At 37.4% G+C, this 16,126-nt stretch overlaps 1 protein-coding gene across 1 annotated transcript in view; it reads right to left on the reverse strand.

The window, feature by feature from the left end:
* DLG2 (discs large MAGUK scaffold protein 2) overlaps nucleotides 1-16,126 on the reverse strand; it is a 2,186,317-nt gene that overhangs the window by 1,729,391 nt on the left and 440,800 nt on the right. Inside the window, exon 6 of the mRNA XM_004385499.2 lies at nucleotides 4,876-4,950. Coding sequence (XP_004385556.1) covers nucleotides 4,876-4,950 — 75 coding nt within the window. The remainder of the gene's footprint in view (nucleotides 1-4,875; nucleotides 4,951-16,126) is intronic.

The raw sequence follows: 16,126 nt of genomic DNA on the forward strand, positions 1-16,126 counted from the left end.
TAGAGGGTTGATATGTTGTGGGGTTGTTAACCAATGTCATAAAACAATATGTGTACTACTGTTTCATGAGAAACTATTTGTTCTGTAAGCTTTCACCTGAAGTACAATAAAAAAAATTTTTTAAAAAAGAAGACAATAAAAAAAAAGAAAAAATACCTCTCACTCCCATTACTATAAATGTGTGGAGTGCCAAAAAAAAAAAAAAAAAAAAAAGAGAGAGAGAGCGCATCCAGAAAGAGACTAAACAAATAGTTACAGAAGCCCTTTTCAAGGCAATATGTAAGTTATGTCACTGGTGACAGGCATTTGCAAGCAATTTGGAGAGACAAGTCTTAGGAAAACCAATGATAAACTCTCTGCGCTTAAAATGAACTTGGGGCAAATGCGCACACGAAGACTAATACTTATTTTCCAAAGAGTAATAAAACCCAAATACATGGATATAATCATTCTAGAATAGTCCAGCAAGGAGCAAGAATAGGGCAGTGGGGACAGGAATGTAGGAGAGAACCAGCTAAACTTGAAAAATGCACAAAGATAACCGAGACTATCCATTTATTATGCATGTAAGTATATATTAATTTATTTATAACCTGCTTCAGTCGTTGGAGGATTTGAGACAGTCAAGATATTCTCTTAAACACATGAGGCTATGATATTCACTATGTCCTGAGAGGTGAGAAAATGGAAATTAATATCAGAACTACATTACATATCAGATGTAGTTTTTTGAATATATATATATTTAAGCTAACTGCCCATATTTCTCATTCTATAATATAAATTAAGTCATTATCACATTATTCTTTGGTCATCTTTTTATTTACCCAGGTATTGCATATAGTCACATATTTGGACTGAATAGACTATTATAATCAAAATTCCAGTGTTCTGATTGTTTCTTTTTGTCTAAGACTATAACTCATCACATTACCTCTTGTGCGGGCTCAGTAAATGTTGCTAACTGGGTATATTAGTTAAGGATTTTTGTTTTTGTTTTTGTTTCGTTTTGTTTGTTTGTTTGTTTTGGTGGCAAACAAATAAAAGAACATTAAACTCCCCAAAACAAACAGGATAAAACAAAATATAGCTAAACTGAGGGGAACAAAAGTAATTTACTGATTATTGGGAGATAATTGAGACATTTTTACAAGATCAAAGGAAGATTCAAGTAAGTGAAACATCAGAAGGGCAGATAAAGAGTAGTTCCAGGGGGCTCAGCATCTAAAGTTCACAGAATTTTTTGTAAGTATTATTATTTATATAATTTGATATCGATGACTATCAGTTTGGTATGTCTCTAGCACAGATTTCCAAATCCCAAGAAGAGACTCCAGCTACCTCAGCTAGGATCAGATGTCTACCCCTGGGTCAGTCAGTCATGGCCAGGGGCAAGTTCACATAGCCCAAGCATGGCCACTGAGAGCCCACCTCTGTGCTTGCATTATGGGCTGTACACAGAGGCGGATTATTCAGTAAGCAAGGTAAGCACGGTGCTTACTTTGCTTACCAGATCATCTGTAGTGAAATTGTTCACTACAGATTAGCAAGTAAGCACAAGTAAGCCCATGCATACCTTGCTTACTGGATCATCTGCCCCTGCCAGGGACTGTTAATTTAAAAAGAGGATTTGATTCTGTAGGGAGGTGCTGTAGGGTTGGGAGAGAGAGAGATAGGCTCTGGCCACAAGAAACAGAATCTTTTTTTTTTTTTCTTTAAATTTTATTTATTTTGTTATTGTTCAGAATATACACAGCAAAACATACACCAATTCAACAGTTTCTACATGTACAATTTAGTGACACTGATTTACATTCTTTGAGTTGTGCAACCATTCTCATCCTGTTTTTCTGAGTTGTTCTTTCCCCATTGACATAAACTCACTGCCCCCTAAGGTTCCCATCCAATCTTTCCAGTTGCTATTGTCAATTTGATCCCATATAGATAGTTCTTGAACATAATGCTTAAGGCAGACTTTTTTATTAGTTAAGCTAAACTATTGTTCAGTTTTAAGAAGATTTTAGGAGATATTTTTGGTTCAAGGTTCAAAGATTATCTCAGGGCAATAGTTTCAGGGGTTCATCCACCCTTCATGGCTTTAGAAAGTCTAGGGTCCATGAGAATTTGAAATTATGTCCTGCATCTCCCCTATCACAATTCTTCTACGAAATCAAAATGTTTAGTAATGGTAAAAAAATAAAAAATAAAAAAAACCCATTGCTATAAGTAGATTCCGACTCATAGCAACCCTACAGGACAGAGTAGAACTGCCTCATAGGGTTTCCAAGGAGCGGCTGTTGGATTTTAACTGCCGACCTCTTGGTTAACAACCAAGCTCTTAACCACTGTACCACCAGGGCTCCTGAGTAATGGTAGCCACGCACGATCTTTGGTCTCATAGCAAAGGAGGTAGTTGTTCATGGAGGCAAGTAGCCACACATTCCATATCCTCCTCCTATTCCTGACTCTCCTTCTTTCTGTGTTGTTCCAGGTGAATACAGACCAATTGTGCCAAGGATGGCTGCTTGCAAGATTTTAAGACCCCAGACACTACGCAACAAACTAGGAGACAGAATTGAAGCACTGAACACATTATTAGGCCAATTCAGAATTTTGACATGGTGAAAAAATATGAAATTGTTCACTACAGATGATCTGGTAAGCAAGGTAAGCACCGTGCTTGGATAATCCACCCCTGGTTGTACAACTCCTCCAGAAATCATATGCCCCACTAGGATATGTAAATACTTTTAAGTAAGTGACAAAGGAAATGTATAAAAGCAGCAGCTCTCAATTCCATGGCAGAAGTGAGAAGAAACGTACTTTCTGATGCCCTGCCGTGACCAAAGAAAGAAGAATCAGACTTTAATGTTGATACTTCTGACTCATGATCTTTAAGAAGAGTCACCTGCTTAGTCTTTAAATGTCCTACAACAGGAGGGCCTAATCTGAGATCCCCATATTCCTAAGGGGTCCAGTTCCAAATAATAACATAGAGTAAGCTATTTTTAGTATTTCTAGAGACAGAATTCAAATAATGCATTTACTTGCAATAAGGACGCAAAAAGTAACCAAAATGTGAAAGTTGTATTATTTTGGGGTGAAATTATCAGAGTAGTGGAGGATCATCTGCTAATCAGAAATTCTGATTGTTATTACACACTGGTGGGTTTGGTAAAATGGGACCTCTCCCTTATTCACCTTTTATCTCCAGTGATTGGCACGGTACTCAATAGAGCTGAATTGAACTACCAAATTTTGCCAAGTGTGAAAATAAAATTCTTCAATATATATGTTACTACATGGTACTCTGTGAAGGAAAAAACATAATAGGACCCATTAAAGTGAGATGTGGAAACCACCCACCTAAAAATGTAAAATAGTGTCATTATTCCTCTTTGTCAAGAAATCGGAAAGTTATAAAATAATTCACTAAAACTTTTTAAAGAGAAATCGACAGATTAAAGATTCACTCATAAAACCTTCAATTCACGGAGCTCCTACAATGTACCAGGGATTTACCTTGGTGTACGGTTAACAGGTATATTAGAACCCTGAAGAACACACAGTCTCCTTGAGGAATAAATGCATAAATCCATAATTAAGAGATAATATCATCAGGGATACAGTAAAAGGAGCCATAGATGTGGAAATAGAATTATTAAAACTCATACTTTCTCTGGCATCAGCACAGTCCCTAAGCATGCACTTCTCTCTGACCATCTATCTGCTCACAAAAGTGTGACATTTTTATTCTCCTGCCTCTGCACTGTAGGAATGCCTCCATAATTTAGCTACATTATCTCTTCTTCAATAAAGGTGATCCCACCTTCTCTTCCTTCCACAGACAAACACAAAACAAGGAAAGAAGCTTTATTCTCTTATACAATCTAAGCGTAAAACAGTCTCCACCAGCCCTATTGCCTTATAGCAAAGTCATAAACAATGCTGTGGCAATCCAGCCCGCTCCTTTCAGCAGCTTGTACCTCCACAATAGATGATGATATTTAAGAAACTCTACGTATCACTATTGAATTGCCTACAAGGTGAGTGAAATGAGGAAAATGCCCAAAAAGTAACCTTCAAATTTCTTGCTCCCAACATACACAAATTATTTCATGACAGGCAAACTCAGTTACAGCACATACAGTTCCCAGAGGAACCATGGTTATTTCTGTCAGCTAATACATGTATAAGAGAGTATCATGGAAATTAGCCACTTTCTTCACTTACTTCAGAACACAGTGTAGTAGAATGAGTGCATAAAAGGAGAGGTAGGGTGTCTGAAATCTGTTTCCAGCTCTACAGTTGATGCACTATTCTTCCTTCCTTTGCATTTAAGTCTCCCATCTGAAACACAGCGATAATGGCATAGTACCTGCTTGTTTCTAAGGCACTTGAAAATTCTCTGATGGAATATTCCACACAAATTCGGAGACTATTATTATACCAGTAAGACCTGAAAATTGCAAAGCCTTGTAGTCATCAGTATTAAGCAGTCAACATAAAAATGACAGAACAGGAAGTATCATTCTCTGAGGCATCTAAAATCAAATATTGCTGAATATGCAGCCTTTTGGAAAAATATATGTGTAAATATATTCATTTTAATGACCATCGGAATCTAACTCATCAATAAGCCTTTTAGAGAAATCCTTTTCAAGTTATCCTGACTCCAAAAAATTCATAGAATCCCTAAGCACAGGTATTTTTATAATGCCGAGCTTTCTGAAAAGACATTCTTTCTCCTTTCAAAAGGTTTGCTCTACTCCAGAATTTCAAAGTTTTCTAGCCTACTTCACTAAGGTTGTTTCAAATATAAAAACATTTTTTCCTTCAATCTGGTCAATCTCAGAATGAAATAATCAAACTTACAGTACAGTGGTGGACAGGCATCCAAGCAGGGGCTTCCACTGAACAATTCTGGGCTGGGCATTTGCCTTCGTTTTGCTGCAAATAAGTAAAAATGATGTTATGTTCTATATATTATGTGTAGCAACATATATTAGCTGACATGTTTATCATCAATATGTTTATTACCATATTTACAAGTATAGCCAAAGTCTTTGAGAATGAATTTTTGGTGCAGTGCTGCAGAAAACTAGGTACACAATTTCTACTCTTAGCAAGGCATAAAAAATTGTCCTTTACTTTTTGTTGTTACTCTAAGAACTCGTTTTTTTGCAACAGCCTTCCTCAGCAGATGGTCTTCCAGGACACAAAGAGAGCCATCTAAGAACTATCCTAACCCAGAGGCTGAATTGGTCTCCTTTCCTCCAGACTCCCAAACAAACTGATACATGCTGACCCCTTGTGAGAGCACTTGAGTCAAGGTATAAAAAGACCTGTTTACTTCTCTCCCCTCCCAGACTGTGTTCTACTGCTAGTGGTTCTCTCTAGGTCATTTCATAGAACCCAAGAATGTAGAGTTGGATGGGATAGATCTCAGAGGCTTTTTTTGTTATATCAGAAACTGAGGTGCAGGGAAATGAACAATTTGCTCAAGAAGCCAAAGGTCTGACATTCTAAGCCATCTATCAGGCAGTACTTTTTACATAAGAAATTTATCTCTAACTGACCTGTTCTTATGTTGTATTTTCCATAAATCGTTGTATTTTCACTTTTAATTGGCCTTTCAGAAAGAATTAAGGGCTTCTCTTTAACCAATAATACTGCTCTACCCCTGTAATAAAAAAGGGTGTAAAACCTTCTACTCGATTTCGAGTAGTGGCCCCACAGGGTTTTCAAAGCTGTAAATCCTTATGGAAGCAGACTGCCACATCTTTCTCCCGAGGAGCCGCTGGTGGTTTCAAACCACCAACCTTTGGGCTAGCAGTTGATCCTTTAACCAATGCGCTACCAGGGCTCCTTTAAAAAGGATGTAAGAGCTCTAATAAAGCATTTTTTAATCTTTTATCGTATGCTGAATGATAATATAGTTATATTAATAATAATGTTAATAAAAAAACACATAAAAACCATAGCTGTGACTTATTAAGCTACTAAGTTTGCCAAGGATTGTTCTGGACTCTATATTATCAGTAGTTCCTGCAATAAACATGGATATAAATATTATTATTCCCATTTTACAAGGAAGGAAACTGACGCTGAGAGGTTAAGCAGCATATAAATAAGGCATAAATAAGCCTAAACGTCCCCCTACTAAAAAGCAGCAAAGCTCGAATTTCAGCATCAGTATGCTAAAGACTCTTTTGCTCAAGCATGTTCCTTTTCCTATAAGAAGCTGCCTCTGGAATTTATTTTCTCTTTAATGGTGATAAGGCATGTCACCCACCAACCTAATTTCATTTTATCAATGATGCTATCATCTCTGATTTAATGGGAATAAAATATTGAATTCAGTACTTGTATCATGCTAAGAATTATTTTTTTGTGATTTGTAAGCTTTTTAGAGCAACTTTTATTTAGGTGATCTATTTTTAAGGCGTCATTAAGCCCAGAAGGCTGTATGAGTGATTATTGATAAATTCACCATAAAAATAAACTTATATCATCAATCTCTATGTTCAGTTTTCTTCTTTAAATCAAAATATGACATACAGCAACTGCAGGGTACATAAGGTGCATTGGGCTGGTGTCAGACAACCACAATTTCAAGCTAAGCTTGGCCACATGTTCATTGCCATGACATGCTCTAAGTCTTGGTAGTTACATCTGTAGAACAGTGTTAGCGCCTTGCCTAATTCACAGGAATCTTATCAGGTGACAGATACAGATCATTATCACATTATCCGATCATTATCACAATTTGCAAAGATGCTATTAATGAGAGTACACAAAATAACATGACACTTCTTCTCTGTTTCAGCTTAAGCCAGATAAATAAAATCTACCTACATGTAGAGTTAAAGCTTTTTGAAATTCTAAAACATTATTAAAATGCTAATGATTGTTATTTCTAATGATGAGAATCCATATCAAACTGTTAATGTGAGGAATGTCTCCTTTGGCATAAGTGATAATTGTTGTTATTACTACTAGTAGTAGTAATAAGCTTATTTCATATCTAGATATTGTGTATCTTTATGGAGCACACAGTAGAGACAAAATTCAGTAAATAAACTATGTTTGGTAGAAGAATAAAAATATGCATAAAATGTGATGAGGGGCATAAATAAGGTGTGTTTTAACATCTATGGATGCACACCATGAGATAAAGGAAGATGGAAATCTGTGTGAGTCTGTTTCCTATTCCATGATTACCTGAGTTTTGAACTAAGGCCTTGCCTTAGTGTTTTAATCAGGCAGATTAACAATATGATTACACAGGGACAGACAAATAAAAAGGCCTACTGAAGGCAGATGTCATACGAATATATTCTTTTAAGCCATAGAGTGTAAATAGAAAAAAAGTAAGACTGAAATAGAAGTTAGGACCTTGGGTTTCAGGATAGTGTACCCGTATGTCTATCTGTAGAACTCTGAGAAAGTCACTTAGCGCTTCAAACCTTGCTTCTGTCATCTGTAAAATGACAGGGTTGTATTAGGTTCACGGAGCCCTGGTGGTGCAGTGGTTAAGAGCTCGGCTTCTAGCCAAAAGGTCAGCAGTTGGAATCCACCAGCAGCTCCTTGGAAACCCTGTGGGGCAGTTCTACTCTATCCTATAGGGTCACTATGAGTCAGAATCCACTGGACAGCAACAGGTATTAGATCCACAATTCCAATGCGGGGAAAGGGAGTGCAAATATTACCCATGGATCTTTTCGAAAATCTTATATTCCTCCTGAGAATTTAATATGTCCTTCTTTGGATGGGTGGCATTGTGGTTAAAAGCTATGGCTGCTAACCAAAAGGTCGGCAATTTGAATCCACCAGTCTCCTTGTAAATCCTATATAGCAGTTCTCCTCCATCCTATAGGGTCGCCATGAGTCAGAATCAACTAAACAACAACAGGTTTGGCTTTTTGTTTTTGTTTTTCCCTGCTTCTAAAGAAGATCTCAATAGATGAAGAAGTAAAATGGTTAAAAATTCTCCTTATCGTTCTTGCTAACATTTAATGTAGATCCGGTGGTAAGACATTGTTTTGGGGTGCCTCCTGTTTGGCAGCTCCCCACCCTTAGAAAGACAGCTAGAACCTGTATGACTACTAGGGGAAAGGGTACACTTAAGCATGCCTCTAGGTTAGATCTTGAGACAAAAATCCAGAGAGAACATTGTTGTTGTTAGGTGCCGTTGAGTCAGTTCCAACTCATAGTGAACCTATGTACAACAGAACGAAACACTGCCCTGTCCTATGCGATCCTCACAATCATTGTTATGCTTGAGCCCATTGTCGCAGCCACTATGTCAATCCACTTTGTTGAGGGTCTTCCTCTTTTTTGCTTACCCTCTACTTTACCAAGCATGATGTCCTTCTCCAGGGACTGGTCCCTCCTGATAACATGTCTGAAGTATGTGAGAGAACATTAGAATTCCCTAAAGCTCCAGTTTAGTTCTCCAAGCAAGGATTTAAAATAGAAGTTAGTGACAAATTTCCTAGCTAATAACAAAGACAGAGTTTTCTCTTCCTGTTCTATCCCATCCATCTATCTCGATGTTTATACTGGGAGATTACTGATACATCACCTAAACAGGATTCAAGGATCTGCAGTGTTGATCCTGGAAAACATGTCCTCTTTGGAGACAAAACTATCAGTGGGTTTATATCTTTTAAAAATATTCTGCTGTTTTGACAGGTTGATGTCTCCAAATCTCTCATCTTCCTTGGTTGTCTTTTTCTGACTTAAGCATCTTGACATATTTCATTCCAGAATATCCTGAGCAAGTGAGTCAAATATACTGGATGACTATACCTCAAATTGATTATATCAATTGTAACTATAAAGAATTTGAACAGTGACAAACACTTAACAAAGAAAACTCTACAGATTTTCTTCTCAAGCCATCTCATCACCAGCAAGAGTGGGGAATATTTTGTGTATCAGGGGCTTACAACTGTTTAGAGTGCTTTGGGGTTTACAAAGTGCTTATATAGACACTTAGGCATTTAATCCTCAGAACAAGTTACTGTGTAGCAGGGTAAGAACTGATTAATCTAAATAAAATGTTGACCTAAATGTTTCATTCAAAATAGCATGTTCTTCTGAATCCAGAGCAAGAGCTAAAAGGTTTCTGTCATTCTACTGTTCACAGTGTAAATGATTCTCACAATCATAGGTTTTTTATTATTTTTTTCCCCCAGGGTTGGGAAGTATTACACAATAGCACTGTACACACATTCATTCATCAAATATGTTTTACATGGAAGGCACCATGCAAGGCACTATAAATATTAAAATAAAAATTAATCCTTGCTCTCAAAAAGATAACCTTTTAGAAGATACAATATAGTGTGCTAAGTTTAAAACAGACTAAATACTAGGACCATTAGGACCATTTGTTCATTCATTTAGTTGGTCAACAAACATTCATTGAGCAATTCCTATGTGATAGATATATTATTAAGAATAAGGATACATGGACAGCCCTGTAAAACCAAATGAGACTAACGAGGTACAGGAGTCCAGTGACAAGGGCCAGAAGGCAGAAGGGGACAAGGAAGCTGGTGATAGGGAACACAAGGTTGAGTAAGGATATTGTTGATGTGTTGTGAGATTGTTAACCATTGTCATAGGGCAACATTTGTAGTAACTGTTAAATGAGAAACTATTTTGTTCCGTAAGCCTTCATCTTAAGTGAGAATAACAGCACAATTGGAAGAGCGTAGTCAATGTCACTGAACTGTGTATGTAGAAATTTTTGAAAAGGTGTATCTTTGGCTATGTGTATTTTCATCAAAAAAAAAAAAAAGGTTGAGAATTTAGAGGGTTAATATGTTGTGGGGTTGTTAACAAATGTCATAAAACAACATGTGTACTACTGTTTCATGAGAAACTATTTGTTCTGTAAGCCTTCACCTGAAGTACAATAAAATATAAAAAAAAAAGAATAAGGGTACATCAAGACTCAGTCTTTGTCTAAAGAAGTTCTCTGCCTAAAGAAAAAGACAAACTAACAAACATACAATTATAAAGCAATGTTACTGATCTGGGGTAAATATAATGTGACTTGGGAAGCTAAAAATATCTATCTCGCTCATTCTTAGGGTAGAGGGATAAGGGAAGAGCAGGGTCAGGGAAGGTTGCATGAGGAATTGAGGTCAAAGGAATTGAACTCTAACTGAGTAAGTCAGGAAGGGCTCTATAGAGGAGACACTTCAGTTTTCCAGTAAAGCTTTTAGGAAGGAAAGGGGTGAGAAGAGGGCATTCCAGGCTAAAACAGCACCGCGCACCATCTGACAGTGCTTAATCAAGGCATCCTTGGCCTTGATCAGAAGACTCTTCAATTCTGGGCCTTAGCTCCTGAGGATTGAGAGGAGAAAATGATTCTGTGCTACTCAGAGAGCTGGCTTTGTCCTTTCCCCTCATTTATCTCTACTTCACAGGACTCCAACGTGAATGGGCAGCAGAATGTGGGACAAATGAGTCCTACCAGGAAGTGGACATGAAGGTATCCAATCCTGATCCTATAAAAAACACAAAAGGCTCTTCTGACTTTAGTCTTCGAATAAGCACTTCAAGTGTCTTTCTCATCCTTTCTGAGACTCTCAGGTGTTTGACCAAAGAAGAAACAGAGGTTGAAAGGTTATGCCCAAGGGGCAGAACTGAGTAAGTAACTTTTTGCATGGCAGAACTGAAATGAGATATAATAATGTGTGGCAAATGGACTGTGAGCCGTAAAGTATTTTATACACGTAATGAATAACTATATTTAAATTATTAATTACTATAAAAATTAGTATTTATTGTAATAAGTTCTTGTTATTAAAATTAAAATGTATTTTCTGACTACTAATCCAATATACTCTCCAGTACATCGAGAGTTAAGGGTATTTTCAAAAATTTTTGGGAAAAAAATACTACTTCTAGGATGCCTCCAAATAATTGATTTTATAGATAAATAGATGTATAATACATGTGTGCATATATACACATATATAGTGGTGCAAATAGTTAAGCACTCAACTACTAGCCAAAAGGTTGGCAGTTCAAACCTTTGAACCCACCCAGAGGCACCTTTGAAGACAGGCCTGGCGATCTGTTTCTGAAAAATCACAGCCTTGAAAACCCTATGGAGCAGTTCTGCTCTGCACACATGGGGTCTCCATGAGTCAGAATCAACTCTACAGAAACTAACAACAACAACATACATATAATAGGCACCTGGGTGGAGCGAGTGGTTTGCAACTGGTTGCTAACCCAAAAGTTGATGGTTCAAACCCACCCAGCCCCTGTGCAAAATCAAAGCCTGGTGAGGTGCTTCTGTAAAGATTACAGCCAAGAAAACCCTATGGAATGGTTCTACTCTGTAACACATGGAGTTGCCATGAGTCCAGGGCCAACTCAATGGCAGCTAACAACAATATACGTATAATATATACATATGTGTGCATATATAGCTATAAAATATGTACATATATACATGCATATGTATGAGTATATGTATGTGTGTATGCATTATTTGGGCAAAATAGAGGTTTTCATTCAATTACTTTCTTCATTTGCCATAAAGATGTGAAACTTCAGAGTAAGATGTTAAAGAAAAGAAGGAAATAAAATTTTTCCAGGTGCAAAAGTACAATATAGGTGCAAATATATGCATAGGATGTTACATTGGATGTCCGAAGACACCAAGTGTTATGGATTGAATTATGTCCTCAAAAAATATGTGTTGTAAATCCTAACTTCTACACCTGCAGTTATAATCCCATTTCGGAATGCATTGTCTTTGTTATGTTAAAGAGGCAGAATTACTATAGGCTGTGTCTTGAGTCAATCTCTTAAAATATATAAAAGGAGCAGATTAAGCAAGCAGAGATGGGGGAAGACAGACGCCATGCCACATGGAGGTCTCTGAGGAACCAGGAAACAGAAGTTGGAGAGACAAGAATCTTCCCCCAGAGCCGACAGAGAGAGAAAGCCTTCCCCTAGAACCAGCACACTGAATTCCGACTCCTAGTCTCCTAAACTGTGAGAAAATAAATTTCTGTTTGTTAAAGCCACCCACTTGTAGTATTTCTGTTACAGCAGCACTAGATAACCAAGACGCCGAGATATGATAAAAAGAGATTCCAAAGGAAGTGTTAGACCACGTGTATAACTTTCAAAGGAAATTATCAAGAACCAGTTTCAGGACTCTGAATCCTTTATCTATAATGAAGGTTGGGAAGTTGGAGATTTAGAAAGGGAATTTCCTTGGTGAGCAGTAGAGGGTGGGTCTCACTCTTTACCTAAGTTTAGTGAAAGAGGCTTCAATGAGACTAAACCTAGAGCTTGATATAACTTCCTTGAATTTGGGAGACCAGTATACTGGGGTTTGACTCCCATTTAAGAAGTTTAATGAGAGAGAAAACATGGCTAATTGGTTATTGTGTCAGGAGAGGTGGCATCATCAGAATTAGCCTGTACTTTCAACATTTGTCAAAGCAAAAGCCCTATGCTGGAGCCATGGTGATGCCTGACAGGATGGTTGTCTGTGTGAGGTAGACTGCTGTAAAACCTGAAGCTAAAGACATGCACCATCCAAGTTATAGATTTAGTCAAAGAGGCTCAGAAGGGGAAACTCTCAAAAGACCCATAAAAATGCCCATGAGAGAAACAGTCTAGCCAAACTGCCTGGGTTAAAATTCCAGTTCCACCAATTACTAGCTGGGTAACCCTGGGCAAGTCTTTTAACCTCTCTGTGCCTTGGTTATGAAAATTAAAGACAGTAATATAACAAAAGCACTCAGAACTACACTTATACATAATCAGTACTATGTAAGTGTTGGCTGTTTTTGTTATCATTATTATTTTATGTCAGGCTCAGAGAGCAAAAAGTATTTTATGATAATCCCAGTCCAAGAGAACTTCTACTCTCCTTTTCTCACTTCCTTCTCATGCTTTAACCCTGCAGGAATTAATAACCAATTAGCAAATATGGAATGAGAAGAAAAGACAAGACGACAGTATTTCCTTCCCCAGAGGCAGATGTCCTATCTAAAGATGCTGTATTAGGGAAGACAGAATCTTTAAAATGGAAAACTATTGAGTTTTGAATGATATTTGGGTCTGTACAATTTTAATTACTGAACTGAGGCTGTATTTGTGATTTTAAGTGATTGTAGGACTTTCTATTCCCTGAAAATGACTAGAAAGTCATGGAAAGTCATCGGACTGCCCAAGTTTTCATCTAGAGGGCAGGGTGGGGATCACTGGCACTACACAGGTTTAAGCAAAAAAAAAAAAAAAAAAAAACCAACCACTGACTGCTCTGACCAGGATCATAACAGAGGGTTCTGGACAGAGCTGGAGAAGGATGTAGAACAAAATTCTAGCACAAAAAAAAGACCAGATTTACTGGCCTAAAAGAGACTGGAGAAACCCTGAGAGTATGGCCCCCAGACAGCCTTTTAGTTCAGTGGTGATGCCACTTCCGAGGTTCACCATTCAGCCGGGGACTGGACAGCCCCATAAAACAAAACAGGACTAATGAGGCACAGCAGTCCAGGGACAAGGACTAGAAGGCAGAAGGGGACAGGAAAGCTGGTGATAGGGAACCCAAGGTTGAGAAGGACAGTGTTGACGTGTAGTGGGTTTGTTAACCATTGTCATAGGGCAACATGTATACTAACTGTTTAATGGGAAACTATTTTGTTCTGTAAACCTTCATCTAAAGTGAGAATAGCAGCACAACTGGAAGAGCGTAGTTGATGTCACTGAACTATGCATGTAGAAATTTTTGAAATGGTGTATTTTTGGCTATCTATATTTTCACCAAAAAAAAGGTCAAGAAGGGAGAGGTTGACATGTTGTGGGGTTGTTAATCAATGTCATAAAACAATATGTGTACTACTGTTTAACGAGAAACTATTAGTTCTGTAAACCTTCACCTGAAGTACAATAAAAATATCCATGGTCATCTGGTCAACCCCATTGTGACCCCATGTAGAACTTCTCCGAGGGTTTTGTTGGCTATTATCTTTACGGAAGGAAATTACCAGGCCTTCTGCAGCACCACTGGGTGGATTCAAACCACCAACCTTTCAGGCAGTAGTCGAGTGCAAACCATTTGTGCCACCCAGGAACCTCAAAGCAAACAAAGGAGAGCCCAAAATAAAGGTGGATTCTATTATCATACCCCATCAGTTCTGCTTGTTCAATGTATCAAGTACGATGCAAAACACACTCACGGTTATTGTTGAGTTTTTTTCATTCAATTTTCAGCATTCCTCAACATATTTCATCCCTTCTTGGACTTATCCTTCTATTTGCTTCCTTTTTTCTCTTCAGTTTCAGGAGATGTTTAAAATAAGTGGTCTAATTTGTTTCTAAGGAGTCCCTGGGTGGTACAAACTGTTAAATGCATTTTGCTGCTAAAAGAAAGGTTGGCAGGTGGAGTCCACCCAGAGGCACCTCTGGAGAAAGTCCTGATGATCTACTTCCAAAAAAATCAGCCATTGAAAACCCTATGGAGCACAGTTCTACTCTGGTACACATGGGGTCGCAATGAATCAGAATCAACTCAACGGCAACTGGTACTGGTAATTTATTTCTGATGAAATCCTTACTAAGACTGAAGCCATGCTGAGGAGTCATGCATTTGTCTCCTCTGTAAATGAAGAAAATTCTGCTGACCCATTCTCCACAGGATGCTGAGAATGGGATTTTCTCAGTCGGCAGGGATGGTGGTGCTGAATCATGTTCACACTTTCCAGAACTCTTTGTGACTCCAGGCAGGCATTTGACCAAGTTAGCAGAGATGCAGGCTATGGCTATCTAGCAGATGAGAATTAAACACTCTACATTAATATAATATTCTAACCCCCTAGCTACATGGATTAATTAACTGTGATGAATGGAATAGGCTCTTAACTCTCAGGCTGACCATATTTAAAGATTTACTATAAATGGAAGCCATTGTTGTAACTTGATATTTCATGGTGTCAGTGGGAAGAAGTCACTGGACTTGGACTTAGATGGCATTTCTGAGCTGTATAATGAAATGATATTTGCTGAGTACCTATTAGGTGTCAGGTACTTGGCATGTACTGTTAGCACATTTTATCTTTTCAGTAACCCTGAAAAATAGTAGAGGAGAGTGGTTAATACCATGAGGAATCCATTCAACCTAGATTAGAATATCAAATTTTTCATTTATTAGATCTGTGAACTTGGAAAGTTTCTTAATTACTGTGAGTTTCAGTTTTGTCACCCATAAAATGGGAAGAATAATACCTAATTAGGGATTAAATAAGATAATATATGTAACAGTTTAGCCCAGAGCCTAGTACATACTCTAGTAGTAGTATGATAAGTATTTATTTTCCCCAAATCAAGGGTCTTTCTCCCATGCCTCTTAGCTACTTGGGTCTATTTTGTCACTTGTAAGTATAAAATAATAACATTCATTTTACAGGGTTAGTATGAAAATTAAATGCGAAAATGTGCAAGAAAGTGCTCAGCAAAAGTCAAGAACTTTAAATATAAATGTTATTTTCAACATCTTTTGTCAATTTAATATACAGAAAATGGAAAGGATATCTGAAATACTGTAACAGTTCTAAGATGCTAAATTTGGGGACCAGAGTTGACTTCACAGTCTGGGATCACATATTTGAAATGATTGGTCTGTAAATAATCTTAAGAAATATAATATGGTATTTTAGCATTTTGTGGAGGCATCTCCCAATATTCCCTCAAATTCCACAAATCTCCAAAATTGAATTATTACACTATGCAGAATTAGATACAACATAGTAATTTAAGCCTCTAAATACAAGATTAATAAAAGTTTTGTAACATTTTTCAACCATCAATATTGTTAGGCTGTCACTTCATCACCTTCTGACTTGATAAGATGAGTCAAAAAGTACAGTTGTACTTTTCTCCTTGCAAGAAAGAAATTTTGCACATTATCTACTACTGCATTTAATGTTCTTCGTTGGCAGATATTATCTATTCCATCATAAACTACAAAGTGCTATGTAAACATAAGATACTGTGGTTGTAAAAGAAGCTACTTTTTTTTCCTGACAATTTTTAACTCATCTGTAAAGACACCTTTCTTGGATTAACAAATTAACAG

Source organism: Trichechus manatus, unplaced genomic scaffold (genome assembly GCF_000243295.1).
Source record: "Trichechus manatus latirostris isolate Lorelei unplaced genomic scaffold, TriManLat1.0 scaffold00140, whole genome shotgun sequence".
Taxonomy (NCBI): domain Eukaryota; kingdom Metazoa; phylum Chordata; class Mammalia; order Sirenia; family Trichechidae; genus Trichechus; species Trichechus manatus.